This window comes from Dipodomys merriami, unplaced genomic scaffold (assembly GCF_024711535.1).
Source record: "Dipodomys merriami isolate MVZ:Mamm:240054 unplaced genomic scaffold, mDipMer1.0.p SCAF_8, whole genome shotgun sequence".
NCBI lineage: Eukaryota > Metazoa > Chordata > Mammalia > Rodentia > Heteromyidae > Dipodomys > Dipodomys merriami.
This window is the reverse complement of record NW_027206401.1, coordinates 20,652,877-20,680,743: the sequence shown is the minus strand read 5'-3', so window position 1 is coordinate 20,680,743 and position 27,867 is coordinate 20,652,877. Positions and strand designations below refer to the sequence as shown.

General features: G+C 37.3%; 1 protein-coding gene across 2 annotated transcripts in view; it reads right to left on the bottom strand.

Annotated features, from left to right (window-relative positions):
* Positions 1–27,867, bottom strand: part of Map3k5 (mitogen-activated protein kinase kinase kinase 5) — a 187,721-nt gene that overhangs the window by 77,664 nt on the left and 82,190 nt on the right. For both annotated transcript variants that reach the window (XM_070010628.1, XM_070010629.1), the window contains exons 6-9: positions 26,398–26,504; positions 23,663–23,833; positions 7,861–7,973; positions 515–674 (exon numbers count right to left, since the gene is read on the bottom strand). In XM_070010628.1, coding sequence (XP_069866729.1) covers positions 515–674; positions 7,861–7,973; positions 23,663–23,833; positions 26,398–26,504 — 551 coding nt within the window. The remainder of the gene's footprint in view (positions 1–514; positions 675–7,860; positions 7,974–23,662; positions 23,834–26,397; positions 26,505–27,867) is intronic.

The following is a 27,867-nucleotide window of genomic DNA, read 5'->3' as shown; positions in this document are numbered from 1 at the left end:
CAAGAACAATGTGACATCATAAAATAATCACACAGACATGGGAAACACTTCTGTATCTCTGGCATACTCCAAGTAAAAGGGAATGAAAACTATGAATGAGGCTTTTAAAACTAAGAAAACATGGATTTCCTGAAGGAACAATGGGCGTATGTGTGGAACACAGCCCAGTAACTCTGAGATGGACTTGTGATCTCAGGTTCTAGATATGATCAGACTTGGAGGTACAGAATATGTGGCCTTGGCCTGCTTCACATGAGTGACATTGGCCTAGCTGGCCCTGTACACTGAACAATGTGTAGGAAAGGCTACATAAGTGACTGGTTGATCACCTTCTAAAATCATCAGACCTTATATTCTGCACAATTTCTTTATGGACCTGACATTTTTCTTTAAGATTCTGGATTTTATTCTAAAAAGAAAATTATCTAATTATAGTTCAATACATAAAATATGGGAACACCATGAGACTATTTATTTAGAAGAACTATATAAACACATAAGAGTTTATTGTTACCATGCTGGTGTTTTCAGTTTGAAAAGCTTTTCTGATGCTTGAATGACTCTTAGGTGGTCATTGGCTAGGACACTGGCTCCCAGAAAAAATCCAACTTCCCAGTAGCTCTGCAGATTTTCCAAGTTTCCTTTTTTACCTAGAAGGCTACTTAGCTTCACCCCTAGAAAATGAACCAGGAGTAGAATGTTACAAGCACATGACACTAACAGGTACAGCTAAGTTTTCATTAAAAAGCCAAATTTAACTGGGTACCGATGGCTCACATCTGTAATCCTAGCTACTCAGGAGGCTGAGATCTGAGGATCATAGTTTGAAGCCAGTCTGGGCATTAAAATCCATGAGACTCTTTTTTTTTTTTTTTTACTTTTTTTTATTGTGAAAATACTGTACAGAGGGGTTACAATTACATGGGCAAGATAATGAGTACATTTCTTATCAAGCATCGTAGCCTCCTCCTTTGTTTCCCCTTCCCATCCCTTCCCATCCTCCCTGCCCCACCTGGCACCAAAGTTGTAATTGTAAAGATCATTTTCGACATAACGACTTGTACATCTCATTGTTGCAATGGGTCCACCTGTATCCCTATTTAAACGATTTGTTTTTCCCCTTCCCCTCCACAAATTATACTGACATCAAATACAGTGAAAGCAGGGGTTATACTGTGGTCCATGGTTTCCCTTATTTGCAATATCTAGTATAAGTCTGAGTCAAGCAGAAAAGGTCAGATAAGGTGATGTTAGGGAAATGAACCCTAAGATATGTATTCAAATTTTTTTTTCCTTTCATGTGATTGTTTCTAACAAATTTGTAAGATTATTTCTTTGTTGCTTTGTATGTCCATGAGACTCTTATCTCCCATTAACCACAAAAAGTCGGAAGTGGAATTGTGGCTCAAGTGGTTTGGAGCTATCCTTGAACACAAAAGCTCAGAGACAGCATCCAATATCAGAGTCCAAGCCCCAGGACCAATAAACAAACAAATAAATAAAGTAAAAAACTAAGCTTGCAACTTCCTTTAAGATTAAAGTGTTTTTTAAGTTTCTGATTATTTAAATGTAAAAAACATTAATCTAACTAAAGACAAAGGTACACAGAGAAAGGGAAAATTATCCTTTAATTTGAAAACTCAAAGTAATGGTTATAATCAACTTATGGGTACATAATTTTTATGCACATCCATAATACTGAACACATTGGTGTACAACCTCTATGACCTGAAAGGGAAACTTCCTTGTTTGATAGGCTGAAATTCTAGCAGATTTTAAGCAAAACGTGTTAATATTGGAAAGATGGGGAGAAAGATGGAAAGGGTGATATTAATCAAGATGCATTGCACTAATAACCTGACTCCTGGAATTGACTCCTAGGTAAACAAGTTATAAATTAATAAAAAAAAATTAAAAGGTAATAAAAATGAGGAGAAAAAGGAGGAGAGAAAGGAAGGGAGAACAAATTCTGATCCCCTTATTTAAGCTCTTACTTAAAGCCAAACAGGAAAGGACAGTTCTATCCATAGTTGACCTTATCTGAAGAAGTCTCAAATTTGCTGCACTAAAGATTTCTAATACATTTTATTGTTTCTGTTGTTACCAAAAAAGAATGGAGTCAAGAAAAAGAACATGATTCTACTTTCTTAAATTTAGGAGTTCTCTCTCTTTCTCTCTCTCTCTCTCTCTCTCTCTCTCTCTCTCTCTCTCTCTCTCTCTCTCTCTCTCTCTCTCTTTCTCTCTCATACACACACAGAATATATTCAGCTCTTAGTACATTAAAATCTGGTCTGTGTTTAGTATTATTCACAGAAAATATAGTTTCAGAAGTGTTAAACGTAGTTTCAGGCTATACTATTTTTTAAGACTCTTGATCTACACAGCTAACTGAATAAAGCTCTATTCTGATGTACAATTATACCTTTTCCCCAAGTCCTTGCCAGCTTGGTATTTTTTCTCTTTGTAAAAGAATTTTGCTAAATTTATAAGCAATTACTGGTATGTCCTTGTCAGTTAAACAGAATCACACTATTTTTTTGATTGAATTGTCTATTAGCTCAATTTAAATTATGACACAGGTTTCCTTAGAAATGGTTGACTTCTAAATACCAAGGATTTTTCAATAGTTTAGTTTTTATTATAGTTTCATCACCTTGTAGCTAATATAAGATTCAGGGTTGTTTTTATGGAAAAAGGCAGAAAACAGAGTTTTTATTGAACACTCATTTTATACCTCACACTGACCATGTTGAAAGTGTTGACCTATGCAGCACAAGGAATGAGAAGAAAACCAAGTCCAGAGAAGTAGCAACTTATTGTAAGTGTGGTGACACAAACCTTTCATTTTAGCATTCTATTATGAAGAATTTCAAACACATGAAAAGAGAAAATATACAACAATGAGGGGCTAGGACATGCAGTTCACTGATAGAGTACTTGCCTGGAATGAAGAAGGTACTGGATTATACCTTCAGCACTGTCTGTCTGACTGTCAGTCTGTCTATCTTTCCAAGAATTGTTGATATTATATGATTGCTTTATCTCCCTGAATGTTACTGGTCAACCAGTAAATCAAATTACAGACATTATGATGTTTCACTATTAAATATTACAAGAATCCTTAAAAATCTCCTTTATGTCTTATATCACACCTAAAGAAAATAATATCCTAATATTGCCTAGTATCTAACCCTAACTCAAATTCCCTAATTGCTCCCCAAATGTCTGTATAGATATTTTTTCCAAACCATGAGTCATTTCATTACATTTGGTTTCTACTTCTCTAAATCTCTTTCAATCTAACTTATCTATCCATGGTTTTGTTTCTACGATGCAGATTCCTTTTGAAAAGACTAGGAGTGATGTCTTTTATTCATATTTTGGATGTTTGATAGCACTTTATGGTGTTGCATAACTTATTTTTCATCTTCTGATTCATACTGAGTGAATATTAAATCTTAACATTCTAGTTCAACATTTTTGGCGAGAATATTTCACAAAGGATGCCTAAAACATCATCAAACTAGTAATCCTAGTAATAATAATAATTCCTTAAAATAATAATGTTAGTCTGGCCTAATGTTAGTTGGCTAAATCCTTCCACTACACAGATACTTTTGTTCCTTTGTGACTACTGAGAAGTCTACCAGTTTGCTTTGATATAGGTAAGTATGGTAAGATTTACTTTTTTTTTTTTTAGTTTTTCACTAAATGGTATTAGTTCTAACTGGTGACACCAATTGCCAGACAGACAATTACTGTAAAATCACTATTATTATCAGCTTTATCATTCATTTGATTTTAGTAATCAGTATTCTTTAGAAGAATTTTGTCTTTATTAATTTTTATGTAGCATTTAATATGTAGCATAACAGAAGAGCCATACTTCATCAATGGACAAGCTATAGAATCTTCTAAACATGAAAGAGATGTACTTAATTTACCAATTTTCTGAGAAATCAACCATCTCTATACCTGCCAAGAGTTCTCTGTGGTTGGTGATGAATTTTGGTTCTGTATTGATTTTTTTTTTCAGGACTGGGATTTAAACACAGAGCCTCACTCTTACCTAAACTTTCTTTGCTTGGATGGTACACTATCATTTGAACCACATCTCCTGTCTCGCTTTTTGCTAGTCTCAGACTTTTCTCCCAGGCTGACTTTGAAACAATCTCTTAAGTAGCTAGGATTATAGGTGTTAATCACTACAGCCTGACTGTACTAAATTTTTCTTGATTATAAACTCATAAATTTTTATACTCAGCAATATAAATTTTATATTTAGTAATTCTTAGTACCACTGAAAATCAGATTCAAATGGTGATTTGTATCAATTCCAAACACACAGTTCTTGACCTAAATCATCATTGCTACTGGGGACCCAAACCTATAATTTTGACTCTCTCATAAAATGTCCTGTGGCTAAAAAAAAAAAAATGCAGAGTAGATAGAAAATCTTTTTCATTTAGCTGACATCTGAATATTAATAAGACTTGTGAAACTAAAAAAAAGCTATATAAAGTGTTATTCTCAATTTTAAATCCTACTTCTACAAAGTCTAAACACCAATGATTCTTCACAACTTGGGAAGCAATTTAGTAATGCACACAACTAACATTAAGAATTAGTGATGGTTTTGGATTTGCTTCACTGTATCTCTCAAAGGCCCATGTATTAGAAGCTTGGCCTCCAATGGGAAAATATTTGAACCTTTAAGAGGTAGAGTTCAGTGGGAGGCAGTTAGGTCACTGGATATGCTGTCCTCACTATCAGAAGAGATCAGCATGGCTCTCTTAGGATCTTGCTGGGCTCCCCTGAGAATGATTTTTTTTTAAAATAAAAGCAAACTGACCCATGAATCACTATCTGGCTTTCTGCTTCACTGGTGGTCTCTCACTCATGCAGGTACTTTCTCCAGGATGACACAGATTGTAGTGTGATGTAGCTACAGGGGCCCTTACTAGAAGCCAAGTCCATGAGGCCACCAAAACTGTTCAGTCTCCAAAACCATTAGCTAAATAAACATGTGTTACAGCAACATAAAATGAAGAAATAGAATCTTTGGCAACAGATCATGACGGGAAATAATGGGGTTTTTCTTATACTAGAGATTTAAACTTAAGAGAATATGTTTAGAAAACCTCAAGCTTATTGTCCATCTCATGACAAAAAACAGCTAAAGAAGGGATTTCATAAAAAATGCCTAATTAGTCAGACATGGTAGCATAGGCCCATCATGGTTTCATAATGAGTTACAGACCAGTCTAGCTAGATAGTAAGGTTCTGTGCCAAAAAAGTCTAAATAATGTAATTACTTAGTAATTCAAACTAAGAGGCCAACAAGGGGCACAGGAGGAGGCATAAAATTGTGGAAAACTTGGTTATAACACTTAAAGAATGAATGTAATTGTATATGTTTATAATAAGTCAAATATATTAATAGTTTCATTTTTGTATAAACTATGCCATTGTATTAGCCTATTAATTTCCTTAGCCAACCTGTCTTTTCCTGAAAATCAATTGAATACTATCTTACCATATAAAAATTAACTTTAGCTGGGCATGGTAGTGAATCCAAGCTTCTGGGAGGCAGAAGTAGAAAGACTGAAGTCCAAGACCAGCCTGGGCAAAAGCATAAGACCACATCAAAAAGTAATAATAATAATAAATAAATAAAAGGACTAAGAAAGTGGTTCAAGTGCAGACATGCTTGTATAGCAAGTGTGAGGGCCTATGTTCAATCCTTAGTATCATTAAAAAAAATTAACTTTAGGTCAACCTATTATGATTACTATCATTTGCGATTAAACAGATTGTAAACTAGGGAGCTATTTTTTCCCATACTTAAAGGGTATACAATTTAGTGTGTATAACAGTGTTTTAGAAGACAAACTTAATTATTTCAGTAGTTAAAATTTATTAAGTCATATTTTAAGTGTGTGTGTGTGTAGTGCAGTGCCCAAATTTTAAATTCAATTTCGTATGTGACAAATGCTTATTTAACATGTTAGATGAAGTTTTCTTGGGAAAATTCAAGTATGTTTACTTCCTCAGGTTATAGTTGATTTCTTCAAACCTTCGAGTGCTAAGAAAGTGAGACTTAGAAAAGTGCATTTTCAATCCACTGCTGTTATTTCTACCTACGTCTGTAAAACTATATTGAGTCTTGTTGAGTACTTAGAGCTCAAGAACAGAGTAGCAAAAAGGATGTTTAGACCTTGTCATAGAAGGAGTATTACTATATAAATACTACTGGAGAGTTTTTACATGAATCTAAGATATAACATGGAAGTAGGATTCCTAAAAAGCACAAATTACAGTGAATTTTTTTTCATTCATTCAGTTCGCCAAATGAAAAATTATTGCAGCTGGGCACTGGTGGCTCATGCTATTAATCCTAGCTACTCAGGAGGCTGAGATCTGAGGATCAAGGTTCATAGCTAGCCTTGGCAGGAAAGACCATGATTCTTATCTGCAGTTAACTACCAGAAAACTGAAATGGTGCTGTGGTTCAAAGTGGTAGAGTGCTAGCCAAGAGTGGAAAGCTCAGAGACAGTACCCTGAGTGCAAGCCCCACAATAAAAAAATTATTCCAAATCAAGCTTTCTGCCTTCTACCTTCACTAGTACTGCAATCCAGCCATAGTTACCACTATACCTTAGCATTTGTTTGGCCTGGGACTTTTAGAATAGTTAATACTATACTCTGACTTTATTTACTCTCAAAACTTTCCCAAAATATTACATTTGGATGTTTTCTAAGTCCGTCTCAAAAAATATTCAAAAAACAAAACAACCAACCAACAACAACAAAAGAGGCCCAGGGTTCATTTAACTTCGGGAAAATCAAAGAAAACGGTCTCCAGCTCAAAATACTAAAGGAAACACTTCTTTTTTACAATAAATAGTTTCATTAAGATTAAAGTTTTTGACCTTCTGAGAAGTAAGGCCAAACACTATGCATCTGTAGTAAGAATGACTTAGAATGGTTCTCTGAAAGGGACACTCAAGAGAACAAAATATGTTTTCTAGGATCTTAGGGGTGGTGGTGGTGGTGATGGTGGTTATCAGTAGCCAGGCATGGTAGCACATCCATATAATAGCAGCTACTGTGAGGCCAGACAGGCAAAAAGCTAGCACAGTTGTGGATGTTTGTATGTAATCCTAGCTACTTTGGGAGGTGGATACAGGGAGATTATAGTATAACACACGCCCATGGCAAAAGGGCATTACCTGACAGGAAACCTCTAGGACCACCATGTAAAAAGAAGTCATTAAAGTCAAAACCAGGAAACCACACTAAATATGCCTCAAAAATGGTCTAATTTTTTATATTCCAAAGAAGGGTCAGCAGACGAGACAATGTCAACAGATCAAAAAGACCAAGCTGTATTCTATCAATGGGTACACTTCAGAGATGGCTGTCTGCTGTTCTGGAACACGTGTGCTTGAGACACAGAAAAAGGAAATAAGAAAGATTTGTGTGTTTGTTTCCATTTTAAAGCACCAGGAAAACACCAGCTTAAATAGACAGCATTCCCAATGTTCCACAAAATCCTAACCTGATTTGGAAGTTGGAGGCTGAATGTAATAAAGCCCACATGGTAGATATTATTTGACCTGGAATAATAAATACTAACCAAGGACTTTTAGAAACAGGTAAAAACAAATGAAAACTGAACTGCATCCCAATATCAGAATTCCTCACAATAGTTTAAAATACCAAGCAAGGAGAATACACCTATTTTTCCAGAAGTCAGGTGAGATAGAAAGCAAGAGAGTCTATTAATGGTTCTTTTTCATGGTACCAAGTTTGAGTCTAACTTCTTGATTTCCACGTAAAATCTCAAGCTACAATTACCAACTTTCCGAAGCTCAAAAGAAGATTCAAACTGGTGCCCGGCTGCCAGGAGGAGAACAGCATAGTTAATTCCGGACTGTAGTGTTGGCTCAGATTCAAATGCCTTTTTGAACCTACAAAAAAAAAACAAACAAAAAACAAAAAACAAACCACCAATGTACAAGTTTACTTTCTCAGTCATGAAACCCTGTTTGCATAACTCCAGTGCCAAAGCAAAAAATATTCTCTTGGCCTTCACCCCAGAATCTAGTGTGCTATTTGGATTTAATGCTTAAGTAACTGCACATTCTTGACCCCAGCTCAATCAATTTCCTACTTAACTCACCTTCACCCTAGTGACTCCAGATTTTAAAAAGAATGGCCCCTCAACCAGACATGGTGGTGCATGCCTATCATTCCACCTCTCAGTAGTAAGGCCAGAATGGGCTATGCAGTCAGATCTTGACTCAAGGAAATGAAGCAAAACAAAAATATAAACCTCTTCAATGCTCTGGAATGTGTGTGTGTGTGTGTGTGTGTGTGTGTGTGTGTGTGTGTGTGTGTGTGTGTGTGTGTGTGTGTGTGTGTGTGTGTGTGTGTGTGTGTGTGTGTGTGTGTGTGTGTGTGTGTGTGTGTGTGTGTGTGTGTGTGTGTGTGTGTGTGTGTGTGTGTAAGCAGTAGAAATTTAAAACAAGAAAGCCAGGCACCAGTGGCTCACACCTGTAATCCTAGCTACTCAGGGTGCTGAGATCTGAGGATCTCAGTTCAGCTGGGGCAAGAAAGTCAGTGAAACTCTTATCTCCAATAAACACTCAGAAAACTGGAAGTGGTGCTGTAGCTCAAGTGGTAGAGTGCTAGCCTTGAGCTGAAGAGCTGAGGGACAGCTCTCAGGCCCAGAGTTCAAACCCCATAACTGACGAAAGAAAGAAAGGAAGGAAGGAAGGAAGAAAGAAAGGAAGAAAGAAGAAAGAAAGAAGGAAAGAAAGAAAGAGAAAGCCCTGCATGTATTTGTTAAATGGATTTTTAACTACCTGGAAATATACAAAGCATATATTTGAGGAGGACCATCTGGGTTACTTACTACAGAAGGGATCAGCTCCCTAAGAGAGACCAGAAACTACAACACAAATGTCAATTACAGGAAGAAATTAAGAAAATTGGAGATTGTGCCTCTGCATACTAATTTTGGCTCAAATACTAAAAGAACCCTTTTCTGAATATGCATGAGACTCAGTATTGGCTTTTGAAAACATTGAAACATTTCAAAGGATTGGTGTTTGAATAGCAACTACATTTTCAAGGTAACACTTTCTAACATCCATTTATGACTTCCACATACCTATCATTAACCAGGCAATGAAATTCAATATTATTTCATATGAGTGCATGGGGATCAAATGAAAATAAGCACCCCAGTGACTACTAGATTCAGTTTGAGATAAGCACAAGAAAATGAAACCTTAATCGAAAACAAAATCAAAATGGAGAATAAACAGACCTGATTTCTAATAAATGGTCATTTGAAGAAATAGGCAAAATACATTAGAATTCTAAGATAAAGTCTCTTCCTATAACAGTCAGTGAAACATTGGACTGTGAAAATAGCAAGAAACAAGGATAAGCACAATACTGAATTTTTATTGTTGCCTTCTATATATACTTTAAATTTCCCATAGTATTTTTTGTGTGCCAGTCCTGGGGCGTAAACTGAGGGCCTGGCCACTGTTCTTGAGCTTTTTTGGGCCATAGCTCCACTTCCAGTCTTTTGCTGATTAACTGAAGGTAAGAGTTTTATGGACTACCCTGTTCAGGCTGGCTTTAAACTGTAATTCTCAGATCTCAGCCTCTTGTATAGCAAGGATTACAAGTGTGAGCCATCAGTACCTGGTCCAGGAATTTCCCATAATTTAAAACAAGTTAAACATCAAACAAAAAGTCTATTTATCTGAATACTGAGACTGCTATACACTTTGAAGAGTGTTATTTCTTCTATGTAGGACAAATGTCTCTGAATAGATGCACAAGTTAAACAAGCATTAATCTTAAGTAGAATATAAAACCCCCTACATCTAATTGCATCATTGTAGGTGACTGAAAAGTATTTTTATGCCTTTAGAATCACAGATATTTCCATTCTAAAATGGAAAATGTATGTCCCCAAACTTCAGACATTCAAAACTCTTATCCAGGCTTCAATTCATTTATATCTTGATGGTGTTGATCTTTGTACAATAGCAAGTAGAAAACTCCAATTAAAAAACAGAGAGAATAGGAGAAGAAAGAAATGATAAGCTTCCCTTTCTCCAATTCAAATCAAGTTATACAACATTTTTCAGCAAGTTTTTCTTTCCCCTGAAACCAAAGAAGGTTAAATGATCTATCTTAAGGTTACAGAAAGGAAAATGATTTGCACATGGCAACCAAAAAGCTGGCACTTAGTATTTCCTAGGTGTTTACATCAACCAAGATGAATATTTGAATTAAAATTTGCTTTTCTGCTACCATATCAATGCATATTTAAGCATTATTAAATATTTAAATATAAATAGTACTACATATGTAATATTTATATAATTAAATATTGATCAAACCTTTAATTATAATGATTAAATATTATTAAATATCAATTAACCATCATAATAATTACTCATTAAATTACACAATCAAATTTACACAATCAAATATTATTACATATTTAAAATTTTTCATATTTTAAGGTAAAATCTAAATTAGAATGTTTTAACATTTTCTAGATTTCTTCTGAAATTATAATAATGTATATGTGTCTCAAAAAAATAAAATACCATCACCTATCATACATATACCACTACAAAGAGTGGGGAATCTGTTTTAGTACATAAGTAAAATGTTTCCTGAAAGTATTTGCCAATATAAAAACTTAAAGTTAAAAATAAACATCTATGAATACCTACTGACAGAACAATTACACATTTGCAAATATATACCAAGTGAAGGATTAAAGATGTAATCAAAACTTCGTATTTTTAGCCAAATACTACAAAGTATTTGTTATAAGATGAAAAATTATTCTACATTTCCAATAATATCATATACCACATAATATGACATGAAAGCATATCCTCAATGTTGGAAAGCTATGTAGCCTTGTCTTTCTGAGTAAGACATGGTAGTCAGCTTGAAAATCCTTCTATAAACTAGGAAGCTGAGAGATACACTCTAGAACCAGACTTTAAAAATCTCTGGAAGAAACAATAAAATACTAAATTAAAACTCCACAGAGGAAAGGCATAGAGCCTCTGCCTATTTGAAACTCTTATCAGAGAAAAAAGACACTAGTGGATTTCTTGGTAATCACATGGGTTGGATCCTAAAGGAGTTTCAAACTGTAGTTCCTGTTTCTTCCACAGGATGAATGGGTCAAGTCTGGGAGGTTAGGATGGTGCAGGGAGCTGGGATGGCTGAATGAAACCACCTGATCTCTGGCAATACTCAAGAGTAAAGACCCACTAGGTAAAAGCCCCAGTAGGTAAAGGAGCCTGAAATAAGTATAATACATACATATATATATATATATATATATATATATATAATCTATTCCTAAAGAAACATCAAAATTTAGAGCTAAGTAATATATAAGAATGAAGAATTAAACCAAATTCCAAAGGACAGACATTAAATCTCTCACACTATTCAAAGCTCTCAGGACAGAACAGAGACAGTCTAGGTCAGCTAAAAATGAAATCCATTTTAACAAGACACACTTTAAATATAGGATATTAGGTAGGTTGAACAAATGAAACAATGCACAATTATTAATAGCAGATGAATTATTATTAGAAAGGAAAAAAGGAGCATCTCATAAGGATAAAAGTGTAACAAATTTAATGATCCTAAATGTATCTGTTAACATTGTTTCAGCATATATAAAGCAAAAACAGAAGTAAAAAATAGATGAAGATATGCACGATTTGACCAACATGATTAACCAAGTTAGTATAAATGAGTTATCTGGAATATTATATCCAAAACTATGGACTCTTTTCTGTCAACAAACCTTCAACAGACTGATATACTATACCAGCATGTTTGTTTACGAACAGAATCAACGTAGAGAACAACAAAAACAGATACAGGGGCCGGGAAGGTGGCTCAGTGGTAGAGCGCTTGCCATGCATGCCTGAGGCCCTGGGTTCGATTCCTCAGCACCACATAAGCAAAAAGAAAAAAGCCGGAAGTGGCGCTGTGACTCAAGTGGTAGAGCTCTAGCCTTGAGCTGAAGAGCTGAGGGACAGCGCCCAGGCCCAGAGTTCAGGTCCCACGACTGGACCCCCCCACAAAAACAAAAACAAAAACAAACAGATACAGTTTAAAATGAGCAACCCAGTTCTGAGGATCACAGAAGAAATCACACTGAAATTACAAGGTATTTGAGTAGAGCAATACTGAAAGTTCAATGTATCAAAATTTTTGGGACACAGAACAACTTATGCCTTTAAACGCATATATTGAAAAAGAATCAAGGCTGAAAAATCAATGCTACAAGAAAAATGAATTATACCTCAAGTAGAAGGGTAAGAAATCAATGAAGTACAAAATGTATAGGCAATTTAAAAAATCAGTAGTGCTGAAAGCTTGTTCTTTACAAAGCTTAATAAAACTGATAGACTCTTAAATAGATATTTCATGTGTGTGTGTGTGTGTTTGTGAGAGAGAGAGAGAAAGGGAAAGAGAAGAATAAAAATTACTATTTCTCTTAGAAATGAGAAAAGGAAGACATCAGTATAGATTCTACAAACATTGAAAAGGAAGTAAGTCTACTCAGAACAACAGATATGACAACATGAGTAAAATGAAAGAATCTTTAAAATCACATATTAGAATGACACAAATAATAAATGGAAACTCTGAAGAGTTCTTTATCTGTTCTAGGATTTATAACAGTTTGAAATTACTGTCTATCTCGCACCCCAATAGAACATAAACACCACGACAACAGAGACTTTGCCAGTCTTCTGACCAGTGACTCTCCAGTACCCGGGTTCAGGTATGTCTGGGTTAAGGATGTCTAGCACAATGCGCAAGAATAAAAAATAATCACTTGTGGGATGAAGAAGGAAGATATCAACCTCCTCCACAAACCAGATCATATTAAATAATAAACACAGCTGTTCCATGTAAATGATGTCCTGTAACAGTCTAAATCCTGGCCTTGATAAAAGCATATTATTACAAACAACATCCTTGGACAGCCTGGTAAGGATGTACATATCATCTTCACTCTGCCATGTGTTAATGTTCATAGAATTCATTACTTTTAAAACACTGTATTATTTATATAGCATTAATTTTGTCTATATAAGATCTTTGTTGCAGCCGGGCACCTGTGGCTCACGCCTGTAATCCTAGCTACTCGGGAGGCTGAGATCTGAGGATCATGGTTCAAAGCTAGCCCAGGCAGGAAAGTCTGTGAGACTCTTACCTCCAATAAACCACTAGAAAACCGGAAGTGACGCTGTGGCTTTAGCGGTAGAGCGCTCACCTTGAGCTGAAGAGCACAGGGACAGCGCCCAAGCCCAGAGTTCAAGCCCCACAACCAACCCCTCCCCCCCCCCAAAAAAAGATCTTTGTTGGAGGTACTACGATTTGAACTCTGAGTATTGAACTTGTTAAACTGATGCTCTTAGCCTAAATAAAGTCTTGTATGATAAATTATTGCTAGGGAGATTTCGTTTCCTCTGGAGAAGTGGCATATGGTTATTTGTTGTATTTCTCATATGGTTATTAGTTTGAATGCTTGCTCATGTGACATCATTTTTGTATTCTCTAGTTCTTGGTGCTAATTTTCCATATATATATATATATTTTTTTTTTATCATTTTGTCATTTTTTAAAGATTTAAACATAAAAATACAGGTTGATGCTAAATAATGAAACTAATAAGTGTGTGTGGGGGGGTGTGTGTGTGGGGGTGTGATACTGGGGCTTGAACTCAGAGCCCGGGTGCTGTACCTTAGCTTTTTGTTCAAGGCTAGTGCTCCACTTTAAAGAATTCCAAATAGCTGACAATTTCTCTAGCCATACTGATGCCCAAGCAGACGTGGAAGCAATCACTTTAGTTCACTAAGTGGAATTCCTCTGATTCTTCATTTTCCTTCCTTTTTAGTAGAATGCCTGGAAAAATGGCCATTTTCTCATTTGTCTCTCTGATCATGAAAGTATATAAAGCAGGTGTCAATTACTCTCCTTAGGTGCTCACGATTCTTTATCCACAATTAGGAAACCTCCATAGGAACATATCAATGTCATTATTCTTGTACTTGGTTACATCAAATAGATTTTCAGGATATCTATCATCTACTGAGAGTGGTATTAAGCTGCGACCAGGGTATTGATGTGCCATAGTATGTTTATAAAGCAAATGTAGGCAGTGTGATCTTTATAAGTTCTTGGGGCATCCTGGAACTGCTGGTTGCTTAGGAACCATCAATGGTGGACACCAGCAAGCTGGGTGTCATGCTAAGTTACTACAGACTCCTCGGGGTTTATGCTCTAAAAGGTATAATCATCCAAAACCAAGAAAGTCATCTGATAGTCACAATAAAGGACAGAAATGATGTTAATGGAGGATAAGGAGATGAAGCTCTGGGATGTGAGGAAGGGGGAAGGAAGGCTGTGGAAATGGAGATAACACAGAGAAAGATCTCTTGATGCCAAGGCAAAGAGGGCTCATCTTGTAAATGGAAAATAGATATTCATCTTTATTTGTATGTAGATTGGTTTGTTAGGTACTATTCTAAAGTAAAGCCAACCTCCTTACAAATGTAACAAGCAGGCCCTCTTTCTGTTTAACTAGCACTGACATAAGAGAAAATCAGTGCATAAGGAAAGATTTGCTCAAAACAGATTTCTGCTTTTAATTGCCCAGCTATTCATCATTTTTGGCATTGTAACAGGAGAGATATGAGTGTAGTCCCTTAATTTCCTTTTGAAGTTCAGAAAATGACTTCCTATCTCCTGTTAAGAATGAAAACAACAAGCCAAAAGCTAGTGGCTCTTGCCTGTAATCTTAGCTACTCAGGAAGCTGAAATCTGAGGATTATAGTTGGAAGCCATCCAGGGAAGAAAAGTCCTGGAGACGTAGACTCTTATTTCCATTGAATCACCAAAAAGCTAGAAGTAGATCTGTGGCTCAAGTGGTAAAGTGCTAGCCCTGAGCAAAAGAGCTAAGGGACAGCACCCAAGCGTTGAATTCAAGCCCCATACTAGCACCAGAAAAAGAGAGAGAGAGAAAGAGAGAGAGAGAAAGAGAGAGAGAGAGAGAGAGAGAGAGAGAGAGAGAGAGAGAGAGAGAGAGAGAGAGAGAGAGAGAAACACCATCTTCTCTTGAATCAAATGTGATGTCAAGCAAATGCCACACAACCCACACAACCCTGACAGATGCAACTGACACAAAGCCCATGTAAAAATCAAGCCCACTGGACATTCCCCATTGGTTGAAAAATGTTTAGCTATATTCTGAAAGAAGAAAAAGAGAATTCTTTGTGATATCTTAGGAAGAGGAAGATGTAATCAATCTCTAGTTTGAGCTTAGATAAGTGTATAGACATGTGAAGAAGCATAAACTATATAAAATATTTTTTACTCTTATACAGCAAGGATATAACACCTCATCCCAGCTTCCAGGATTTCTTCAGGTACTCACCCCTCCCAAAGGCATCAGTTTGCCTTCGTTGCTGGTGACCTGTGTAGTCCAGAGCTGATGATGAAGTGCTAGGAGCAGAATGATGTAACGAAAGTCTGAAGCAGCTTTCTGAGTGGCTTGTCCAGTAATAAGATACAGATATAGGAAAAGAGGCCCTCCTTTCCCTTCAACACAGGTGTAGCTAATTTGAACCAATCTGAGAATGGCTGTAGCCAACCAGCAACCCCAAGACAATCCTGTTCATTTTAGGAGGGCAGTACAGGGGATCAAACTTGGGGCCTTGCACTTGCTGGGCAGGTGGTCTTTGACTTGAGCATGCTGCCTGTCCTTTTTTGCATTAGTTATTTTTGAGGTAGAATTTCAACGGATGCCCAGAAAGCCTGTGTTTCCCCATGTTGCTAGGGATGACAGGCACATGCTACTGCACTTAGTCATTGGTTCAGATGGAATCTTAATAACTGAATTTTTATGTCCAAGTTGACCTCGAGCCTCCATCTCCTGGTCCCCATCTCTAAAGTAAGTAGAAATACAGGCTTGAGTCAGGGCACTCAGCTTACACTGATCTTTTTAAACTGCTGACTCAATGTACACCTGAATCAGTCTACTTCTAGATGTCATGTTTTAGGACATTTTTATTGACTATACTTTTATTGATTATTATATTTTATTGATTATACTCATTGATGATATAGTCAATGTTCTATTACCTGCAGGGTGTCAAAAGCAGTGTACATTCATTCACTTATTCATTTTTGTGCTGGTATTGGGGTTTGAACTGAGGGCCTTGTTCTTCCTTAGTTTGCTTACTCAGAGCTGGAGCTCAACTACTTGAGTCATGACTCTAGCCATGCTTTTTGCTTGTTAACTGGAGGTAGAATCTCACAGAGCTTTTTGCCTGGGCTAGTTTTGAACCATGACATTCTTGCCTCCTGAGTAGCAAGCATTACAGGGATGAGCCACTGTCACCAGGCTTACCCTTATTTTACAAACAAGAAAGCTGAATTCCTTAAAGGTGAAGCCATTTGCCTAACATTACTGTTTCCAAGTATTGAGTCAACACTTCTCTGACAACAATCTCCCTATGGTCCATACATCTTCAACCAAATTGTACAGACATTTCTGGAAATAGTTGTTCCTGGAAATTCAGGGAAGTGAGCTTACAATGCAAAAAACAAACAAAAAACCCTAAAAACTAAAAAGTTAGATTTGGAAATTTAGTAAGTACAGAGCATCAAGAACTCATTTCAGTTCTTATATTTCAATTTCCTTAGTTATAAAATGGGAAGAAAAATGCTAGCCCCCACCTACTTTACCTCCATACTTTCCCTACCATACCCAGACACCTGTGCTGGAAGAGCTGCCTGGCTATGTCAACCTATGTGAACATACACTGCATAGAGTAAACGTTCTAAGCCACCTGTGCTGTGTGTGAATTCAGCATACCCATTTCCTAGCTCTTTAAACAAACATTAGGTAAAAAACAAAGTATGGTGACAAGGAATGTTGGCAGTGGGAATGACTTTGGCTTGCTAGGCAGGGTGATCTGTCCACATCACTTCCTCTGACCATCACCCTTCAGAATGTCTGTAGTCATTTTCTTCTCTTGAGGATGTAAGGCTAGGTTCGTGGGCCACAGCATCATGTTCCCTACAAGGTAGCTGTTCTCCAAACCTCCCCTCCCCTTCTCTCAAAGCAGTTTCTGCTATTCCACTTGCAATGTCCTCTAACCAGCCTGGGAGACAGGCACTATGGCTGTCTTCATTGACTTATTTAAAACATTATAAGGAACAGTTATGACTCTTTTTTTTTTTTGGTCCGGTTGTGGGGCCTGAACTCTGGGCCTGGGCGCTGTCCCTCAGCTCTTCAGCTCAAGGCTAGCGCTCTACCACTTGAGCCACAGCGCCACTTCCGGCTTTTTTCTTTTTGCTTATGTGGTGCTGAGGACTCGAACCCAGGGCCTCAGGCATGCAAGGCAAGCACTCTACCACTGAGCCACCTTCCCAGCCCATGACTTTTTTTTTAAAGCACCTTTTCAGAAACTGAAAGTGACCTATTACTTAAGTCCCTAAAGATGAAACAGGCATCATTTTTATAGCCTTAACCTCATTTACAGAACTTTAAACACAGAAATGTAACTGCCTCTCTAAATATCTGAATGCTGTACCTGATGACCACAGTTGAAAATATATGGGAAAAATTAATTCTGTAGGGCTGGGCGCTGGTAGCTCATGCCCGTAATACTAGCTATTCTAGAGGTTGAGATCTGAGGATCACAGTTTGAAGCCAGCCCAGGCAAGTCTGTGAGACTCCTATATCCAATTAACCACTAGAAAAATGGTAATGGAGTTATGGCTCAAAGTAGCAGAGCACTAGCCTTGAGCTGAAAAAGCTCAGGGACAGTGCCTAGGCCCTACGTTCAAGCCCCATGATGGATCCCCCTCCCACACACACAAATATTTCTTAAACAACACAACAGAACAATTACCACAGCATTTATGTTGTATGAGGTATGATAAATACTTCAGAGAAAACACATGTGGAAGGAGGGTCTGCATGGGTTATAGGCAGATATTACAGCATTTCCTATAAGGGCCTTGAGCATGTGGTGACTGTAACAGATTACTCTGGCCAACATCAAGAGCTTCAATGCACAAAAATAAATAAGGAAGTAATCATGAGAAACATCATGTGAGAGAAAATGTGAAAGAACTACTTCTTTTTTTAAAGCTACAATCAGCAGGATCTATCATCTACTCCGACCACCCACACAGTGTCAGATCAGATTCAAACACCAAAGTCTGTTCTATCAATATGTCATAACGTGGTAAACTTTAAAAACTCTAAACCACAAAACTTTTTTTTTTTCTCTATTTTCACATTCAGAGTTCTCAACTAAAGCTCTCAGCAAATGGCTCTTCACAGGATGGTCTCCCTGACAACAAAAGGGTACCATGTCTAGGATTTACATTAGGTAGTATGCGCAGAGGAGAGTAGCACTCTGCCTCTCTTATCAAAAGGCAGGGAAATTGGATTTATTAATGATATTTAAAGGGAATTGTGGCTGGGCATAGTAGTATATCTCTGTAATCCCAGTTACTTGGGAGGTAGATATAAAGGATTTCAGTATGAGATAAGCTTGGGGAAAGTTAGCTGGAATCTATATCTCAACAAACAAGCTGAGCATAATGGTGCGTGTCTATGATCTTAGTTACCAGTAGGCAAGAGGATCAAGGTCTAAGTGAGGCCTGAACAAAATATTCAAGACCCTATCTGAATAAGGACTAATACCAAAAGAGATGGGTGGGGCTCAAGTGGTAGAATCTCTGCCTAGCAAGCATAAAACCCTGAGCTTAAACTCTAATCCCGCTAAAAAATAAAATATAATAAAATAGACATTACAAGAAGGAACCCAATGAGCCTTTGTCATTACAAGAGCTTGTATCCCCTAACTTTCCATGGTCTATAGACCACTGCTTATTCAAACAAGCAGAAAACCACTTTCTATGGAAAGAAGTCCAGGATGGGAGGGAGTAAGCTATGAGGATCCACTTGTTATCCCAGCACCCGCCTTTGACAAGGGGAAACCCAGAGGCTTGTGACTCAAACAAGAAGGTGGGTGGAAACATCCCACTGGGACCCAGGACTTGAGGGTAGATGCAAACCTGTAACCTCTGTGGTGCCCTCCCCCCGCCATGCCTTCCTCCACCAGCACTGGGCCAGAATGTGTGCCTTCACTGCCGTGGCTAGTGGGTCAAAGTCGTAGGAAACACTGAAATCATTTTATGAGTGTGAGGGAATCAAAAGCATTTTAAAATGGCTTTTCAGTGTCCTTTACACCAATAATGACAAGTTATAGGTAAGCAATCAAGATCAAAAGCAACATTCCTGTAGTATGAGATAAATCAGCAACACACACAAGATCATGTCCTAACACCTGGATCATTAAAGTCTGTGAACTCTCTCACAGGGTTCCCTGTTCTTGCTAGAAAACTAATCAGTAGCTTAAAATAAGATCATAACATCTGCACATCTTCTGCTTGACCACAAAGCTCTTGTGAAAGACAGCTCATATTCGTAGGCTAACTAGGAAGCATAAAACAGAACCAGAAAAGTTCAGACAAAATAAAGCCAGAATGAAAGCAGACAAATCTCTGCTCCTTACGTGAACTGGCAAGACCTTGAACATGAGGAAGCACATGGATTTTGTTCTTGTGCACAAATTCTTATGATGGGTTTCCACTTGAGTTCACAGAGCAGGAACTAGGGCTCTCTTTATCCCTACCATGTCAAAGCATTTCTATCAGAGGTAACATTCCTCAAATGTCATGTGTAAATCTCTACATAATGAAAAGGCTTCACAGTTACATTCCTCTACTGTAGCTCTAGAGTAGCAGGTTCTTCCTACAAAGAACCTAGGAAGTCATGATACTGGTTTTTCTCTGTGGTTATAACCCATTATTCGGCTGACACTCCTACTAAGATGGCGTGTGTGTGTGTGTGTGTGTGTGTGTGTGTGTGTGTGTGTGTGTGTGTGTGTGTGTGTGTGTGTGTGTGTGTGTGTTGGACTGGAGCTTGAACTCAGGGCTACATATTCTCACTCGGCTTTTTTGCTCAACAGCTGGTGCTCTACCACTTAAGCCACTTCTCTACCTCTGGCTTTTTGCTGGCTAATTGTGAGATAAGCATCTTACTTACTTTCTAGTTTGGAGCTAGCTTTGAACTGAGACCATCAGAGCTCAGCCTTCTGAATAGCTAGGACTACAGGCATGAGCCACCAGCACCCAGATAATGACAGGAGATTTTAATGTTACATTTCAGTTTTACAACTTGAAAGTGTTTTATGGTTGCCAAGGAGAAACTCCTGAATTGTGGAAATCCTTTGTATGTATAGATACAGATGTTTTAATTTGGGAATATTTTAGAAGTAGTAACATGTTCTGTTGAACAATACAATATTGACATAGCCTCCTTTCAGCTTAGGAAATAGAATAACATACTTATGTTACATTTTTCTCAGAATGACTACATCTAAAATAGGCAAATTGTTAGCTTTCCTTGATAATGTCAAAATATTTATGTGGCTATAAAAACGAGACTAAATTCTATATTGGTTACATACATTGTTCCTTGTTTCTGGTTTGTTCAAAATGTTTTATACATTCCTCATTTCCAGTGTTATACATTCCTCCCTATATATTCAAGAATCTATTTGTTGTCACTTCCCTTCAACTTTTTCCTTTTTGTGGTACAGATAATCTACCTTTTAAGTCATGTCCCAAACCTTTCTGTTTTGGTTTGACTTCATTAGCCTGAACCACATCCTCCTATTTATGCTTCCCATGTAGCTGAGATGACAGATAAACACAACACCCAACATTTTAGTAGTTGAGATAAGAACCTTATAAACTGTTTTCCCAAGCTGGCTTCAAACTTTGATCCTCCCAATCTCAGCCTCCCAAGTAGCTAGCATTACAGGAATGAGCCACTGCACCAAGTTCCTTTGTCATTTTTCTAGTGAAGGCATGTTAGCAACAGGTAATTTCAGTTGTTTTTTTCTGAGAATTGTCTTGGCTTCCCCTTTGTTTTAGAAGGATACTTTCACTGGGTACATGTAGAGTTCTTGATTGGCCATTATTTTCTTTCAGTATTTTAAGAGAGTTATTCAATTGTCTTCTGGTCTCTTTTGGATAAAAAGTAAGGCTTACGTTCTCCCTTATAAAATATGTTTGTTTTTTTCCCATGTTGCACTTGTGAAATTTTTATGCAATTCTCTTCTTCAGCAATTATCTAGGGGACAGTTTTCTTTATTTATCTTGTTTTTTTTCTGAGCTTCCTAAATATGTGTGTGTGTGTGTGTGTGTGTGTGTGTGTGTGTGTCTGATTAGTTTTATCAGATTAGGATAATATTTGTCCATTAATTCTTCAAATACTTTTCCTGCCATATCATACCTCTTCCTTCCTTGTGGGTTCAAACTCCAAACTCTAACTCCCTTGCACTGGGTAGTGACTGAAACCTTTGTTCAGTTCTGTAGACTCACATGGGATTGCCTGTGGTTTTACCCCACACAGTCCTTACCTTTGAACCTCAGGGGTTAGCCATGAACAGAAGGAGATATGGGACATGAAGATCCTCCCTTTGTGGCACCTTTATTTAGAGGTGATCCTGCCTAATTCCTAGGCACTCAGGCAGCCTCACACTGACTCCTTAGTCTGAGACTGTGATTTTTCTGCCTGAGTTCTGCCTGAGTCATGCTGCTTAAATGTCCTGTGTTGGGCTGGGATGTAGCTCAGTGGCAAAGCGCTTGCCTAGCAAGTGCAACGTCCTGGGTTCGATCCCCAGTACCAAAAAAGAAGAGACCAAAAAAAAAAAAAAAACAGTTAAATGTCCTGTGTTATCTGCAATTCATTCATCGATCAAAATCTCTCCTAGTCCTAAATCTCCTGAGTTACTTTGGTACTTCTTTGGTACTTCCCAACATTGTCTTTCTTTTGAAAGAGTCTCAAGTTGGTTGTGAATTCACTATAGAAGCCAGGCTGGCTTTGAGGTTACAATTCCCTGCCTCTACTTCCCAGGTGCTTAGAATGTAAGCATATGCCGCCTGACCGAATTGCTTTTTAAATTTTTATTCCAAGTTACAATTGCCATTGATCATTACAAGAACCTACTGTGCCCATTCCAAAAGCCATGGCCCTGGGGAGCAGAAGTACTTTTTAACTCACTCCATTCCCCCAATCTTTTCTTTTATGGTTTATGGTACTTGTAAGCCCTGATTAAAAAATTCATTCCTATCCCAAAGTCATAAATATAGTTGGTATATTTCATTCTAAAAGTAGTTTTTCTAAGGTATTTTTTATATCTTGGCTTTTAATTCACTTAAATTTTATTTTTACACAGAGTTTAAGATAGGGATCTAGGGTTGGGAATGTAGCACAGGAGTAGAATGTTTGCCTAGCAAACATGAGGCCCTTGGTTCAACTTCTAGAACCACAAAGGAAAGATGAAAAGAAGGAAGGAAGGAAGATAGGGAGGGAGATGGGAAAGTTAGCAAGAAAGTAAGGAAAGAAGGCAGGAGAAAAAGGAGAGAAGCATGGAGATAGGATAGGAGGAAAGGAGGGAGGGAAAGAAAAAAGGAAAGAAGGAGGTCCAACTTTATTATTCCAAGCAAACAAACACATTTCCCCAGTGCTATCTTCACATCTGAAGAATCTATCCCTTCACCCTGGCTCATGAATCTTGGGCTTCTCTGTCATAAATCTGTTTGTTCTGGGGTTTAATTTGTCTCTGTCTTTGACCATATTGCCATACCCTAATTGTTGCAGCTTTATAGTGAGTCTCACTATCTAGTAGAGCAAATCTCTCCACCTTTTTCTTCTCTATAATTGCTTTGGTTACTCTTGATACTTTATTTTTTCAAATAAAAAAAATGAAAAGTCCTATTGGGGAGAATAACATCCTTAAAAATATAAAAATAGCTGGGCACCGGTGGCTCACACCTGTAATCCTAGCTACTCAGGAGGCTGAGATATGAGGATCGCGGTTCAAAGCCAGCCTGGGCAGGAAAGTCCATGAGACTCTTATCTCCAATAAAAACCACTAGAAAACCGGAAGTAGTGCTGTGGCTCAAGCGGTAGAGTGCTTGCCTTGAGCTGAAGAGCATAGGGACAGCGCCCAAGCCCAGAGTTCAAGCCCCCATGAACAACAAAAATAAATTATAAAAATAAATAAATAAAAACAAAGCCTACTTATTCACAAACTTGATATACTTTTGTACTTGTTCAGGTCTCTTTTAATGTCGTCCTATTAGTTTTTCCACACATATAGTTTTTTACTCTAAAGTATTTATTTAATAAACTATAATGATGGCCTAGGAGTTTCTTTCTGGACTGCTTAAAAATATTCAATATTATATTGGGTTGATTTTCTCTATTTCAAATGTCTTTTCTCAAATCATATCTTTGTTTTTTCATCTAATTCATCCCAACTTATTCTGTCATGTTAAATAAATGTAAAGTCTATAAAATCTAAGATTTCTTTCCCAATAGCCATCTAAGAGATTTTACTTTAGCATTCTCATTGACAGGCAATTGTGGATGTCATGAGCTTATTAAATAAGTTATTCTTATATCCTCTATACTTACCAAGAAGCTCCATGGTCTCTACTTTCAGTGTCGGTGAAATTAGAGTCCAAAAACATGTCTTTATAGATTCGACCAAGGAGGCAATACATATCTGAAGCAACTTGATCCTTATTTTGCACCATGGGGATCATAATATCAAGAGCTTTTGCTCTATCTCCAGGGAGATTTCTCCTAAGGTAGAGAATATTGTTTTGAAATAGATCACAAAAGCAAGTAGAGGCCCATTATTTTTTCAAAACTCTAAATAATGTATTGATTCACATCAATTAAGTTTGGCAAGAAAACAACAACAATGAGATTTTGAGAGTCCTTTACAGACCTTTTCGTAATCCTTCTCTGTCCTATTGCAAGTGTATAGTGTCTAAAAAGGATCTCCTGAATTGCTCTATGGCTCCTGGCAATGAGTTGAACTTACTCCCTACAGTTGTTCTGACTTCATGCAGTTCATATGCAGGTTCAAATTGGTGGAATGAAAAATAGAACCACAGTCTGTGGCCTTGAAAGAGTCAGTTTTTCCAAAGAGAGACAAACTTTTAACCTAAGGGTTCAATAGCCTTTGTTTTAAAACTGTAAGAAAACTCACAGATAATCCCAGAAAATAAATCCAACCCAAGAAGTACATAATTTTGGTGTGTGGCCTATTGGTTACCTAAGGAAGTTCTTTATGTGGCTTATTTTAAAATAACATGTGCAGATAGTTGTCAATACCAGACAAAAGTTCTCCAGAGTTTGCTTTTCTTGGACTGTGAAAATAAGCTAAGTAGAAGAAGTCAATCACAAAACACATATTATGTAATTCCATTTACAAAGGTCTAGAATGGGACAAGTTAACAGAGGCAAAATGTGAATTAGTGATTGCCATGTTAGAATGTTTGGATGATGGTGTGGGATGAGAGGGTAAATTCTAATGGGTAAGGGAGTTTTTTTAGGATTGATAAAAATGTTCAATAATGTGTTAGGTTGATGGTTATACAATATATTAACAATTTAGAAGCACTGAGTTTTATGTTTTAACTACGAAATTGCATAGTATATGGATTATATTTCAACAGTTATTATTTAAAAAGTTGTCATATCCTTAACTACTATCTCAAATCTTCTTACATGAATTTCCTTTTTACCCTCTCTACTAAACATTTTGGGTTAAGAATATTGCTTCAAACATGCTTTTCACTTCATTAAATGCTGTTTTACAAAAAATACATAAAGCAAAACTGTAAAAGATTCTTATGGACTTTCACATTCCATTTTAAAATATAAAATAATCCATTCTGCTTCAAAAAAGGATGTCTTTGAGAACCAGTTAGAGCAGGTAAACTCTGGAGTTTCATCCAAAAGGTAAGGTAAGTCTAAATGGAAGATAAAATAGACTCCAGTGTTCATTTGTTGATAGCATGTTCTACAGCTCAGTGGAAAACAAGGAAAGACACAGATTCTAGCTGAGTGTCCTGGTGTCTTTTTCATCTAGAACAAGGCAGCAGCAAGAGCTAGCAGTGAGAAGCACAGACCACCAGACCAGAAGGAAGAAAGACTGAGTCCTGGTTTAATAGCTTACTCACTGAAGGTTATGCAACCTTTCCCATTTCCAGTGGTCTTGTCCAAAGAATAAAAATAATCTCAGTTTATATGATATGTGGCAAGTGCTCCACAAATGTAACATCTCCCCATTTTCATCACTTCTTTTAGTTGTGCTCTCTCTCTCTCTCTCTCTCTCTCTCTCTCTCTCTCTCTCTCTCTCTCTCTCTCTCTCTCTCTCTCTCTCTTTCTCTATCTATCTATTGGCAACTCTCTTATCAGAAAAGAAATGAGCAATTCAGTAAGTTTCGGAGGACTGATGCTCTAGCTTTACTCACAGCTACAGCATGAAAGACCCTTCCTGGTAACTGCACATCGAAGTGGGGCTGAGGTCTGCCATGATACAGACAAAAGCAAAGGCAGGAAGGGGAGCATCAATACCATTCCTAGTAGGAGCAGATTTATGGATACATCATCTAAACCATGACCAACAGAATTCTGATCAGAACTAGGTGATTTCATAGAAGTCCTGATAAAACCATCCTATGTGTTGGAATATGTTCACTTATATATTCTGTCCTTACTCTCCATTAGTTCATCTTCATGTGAGTGTACATTTGATGTTGAGTGTAAAGTCAGTCCTATGTATTTGTTGGTTGTACATCCTTGGATTCAATCAATGCTGGACTAGAAACAATCAGAAAAAATTGTATGTAGAACATGCATAGAATTTTTTTCTTGTTATTCCCTAAACAATGCAGTGTAGTGACTACATCATGTTGCTGTTTATTCTTTCTCGTACTTAGTAATCTAAGTCATCAAGGGATGATTTAAAGTCTATAAAACTTTATGAAAGGGATTTGAACATTGTTTGATTTTGGTACCTTTAAGGGGACCTGAACCAGTCTCTTACAAATACTAATGGACAACAGTATTTGCCAAAAGAAAATGCCATGCTTGTATAACTTTAAAAGTCAATAAAATATAAATAGCAAATACAAACTTGGTCAGAGAAGAAAAAAGAACTATTGTTGGCAAAATATAAAAAGAATCAGAAAGAAACCAGAACACGTGCTCTCCATGTTTCACGTAGCGGAGACTGCTATGTGAATATTACATTCTAATAAGAAGTCATTGCAACATGACAAGAACTCTGTAAACAATCTGTGCATAACACAATAATGCATTCGTGTGGGTGGAGGGAGGAGCCTGCTTCTTACCTGTTCAGAGCAAATGCATAATGAAACTTCACATGATGGTGGGAGGCCAAATCGAAGGTTGGCAGCTTTTCTAAAGTCTCTACCAACTTCACAATGGAATCATAGTCCTTTCAAGGAAAAGGAAAATGACAGAGTGAAGACATCAGGAGAAAGAGCTGACAATGAAATGTCTCGACCCCTAAACACACGAATCTGAGGAGAGCATGAAATGGGAAAGAGTCCACTAAATATTTTAGAGAATTTAGAAGAAATTGCTGTTGTGGGTTTTTTTTTCTGTTTCAATTAACTGGGTAAAAACCATTAAGCATGCAGTTGTTATGTTTGACAAAAGCCAAAGAAATAAACAAACAAAAAAAACTACCCAGCAAGATGATACTCTATTATTTAAAAATGAATAGTTCATTCTCCACAGAGCCAGACTCAATCAGTTCCAGGGAAATAAAATATTTCAAGGACACAGAGCAGTTGCTTGCATTTCTCTTATAAGTAGCAAAGGGTTCACATTGGTAAGCTACTGTCTCCATGAGCTCTTAGGTTTCATCATGCTCCACATATATATGTCTCTTGTCTTTATGAAGGTTTACATAGCCCCAGGGGCCTAGGACTGAAAATAAGAAACCCAAAGTCACTTAAATTTTATTACAAAACCTAACAGCAAATCCCAATCTGAGAAGAGAGAGCATTCTACTTACCAAAATAAATTCCCAAGACATGTCCATGAGAGTGATTGTTGATATGTTTGATTTTATAATTAATTAACTGCATATTTCTTGTTTCTGGCACTATCAGTTTCAAACACAACATAACTTCAGGAAGTAAAAGATATTCCCTGAAAGCTCTCAGAATATTTGCCAGTTGCCAAAACAAAACTTTTATTTATTGACTGCCAGGTATGCCTGACTGAGGCTAGCAGACTAGAAAGGGTTAGCTCTGTGAGCAGATTTTCTTTTGTCTTCTTTCAAGGACAAGTCAAATATTTATAATACAAGTATTTCACAATCATTGTTGGCTAACGGGTCATTTTCATTCATCAGAAAATCATGAGATGAAAAGTATAGAAGGGTCAATAAAAAGTTACGTGAGCCAGGTGCCAGGGGCTTGGGCCATGATCCTAGCTACTCAGGAAGAGGCTGAGTTCTGAGGATGATGGCTCAAAACAAGTCTGGGCAAGAAAAAGTCCATGAGATTCTTCTTCTTTTTGTTTTTTTGGTTGGTTGTGGGGCTTGAACTCTGGGCCCGGGCGCTGTCCCTCAGCTCTTCAGCTCAAGGCTAGCGCTCTACCACTTGAGCCACAGCACCACTTCCGGCTTTTTCTATTTATGTGGTGCTGAAGAATCGAACCCAGGGCCTCATGCATGCAAGGCAAGCACTCTACCACTGAGCCACCTTCCCAACCCCACCATGAGATTCTTATCTCCAATTAACCACTAAAAAGCCAGAAGTGGATCTGTGGCTCAAGAACATCAGCCT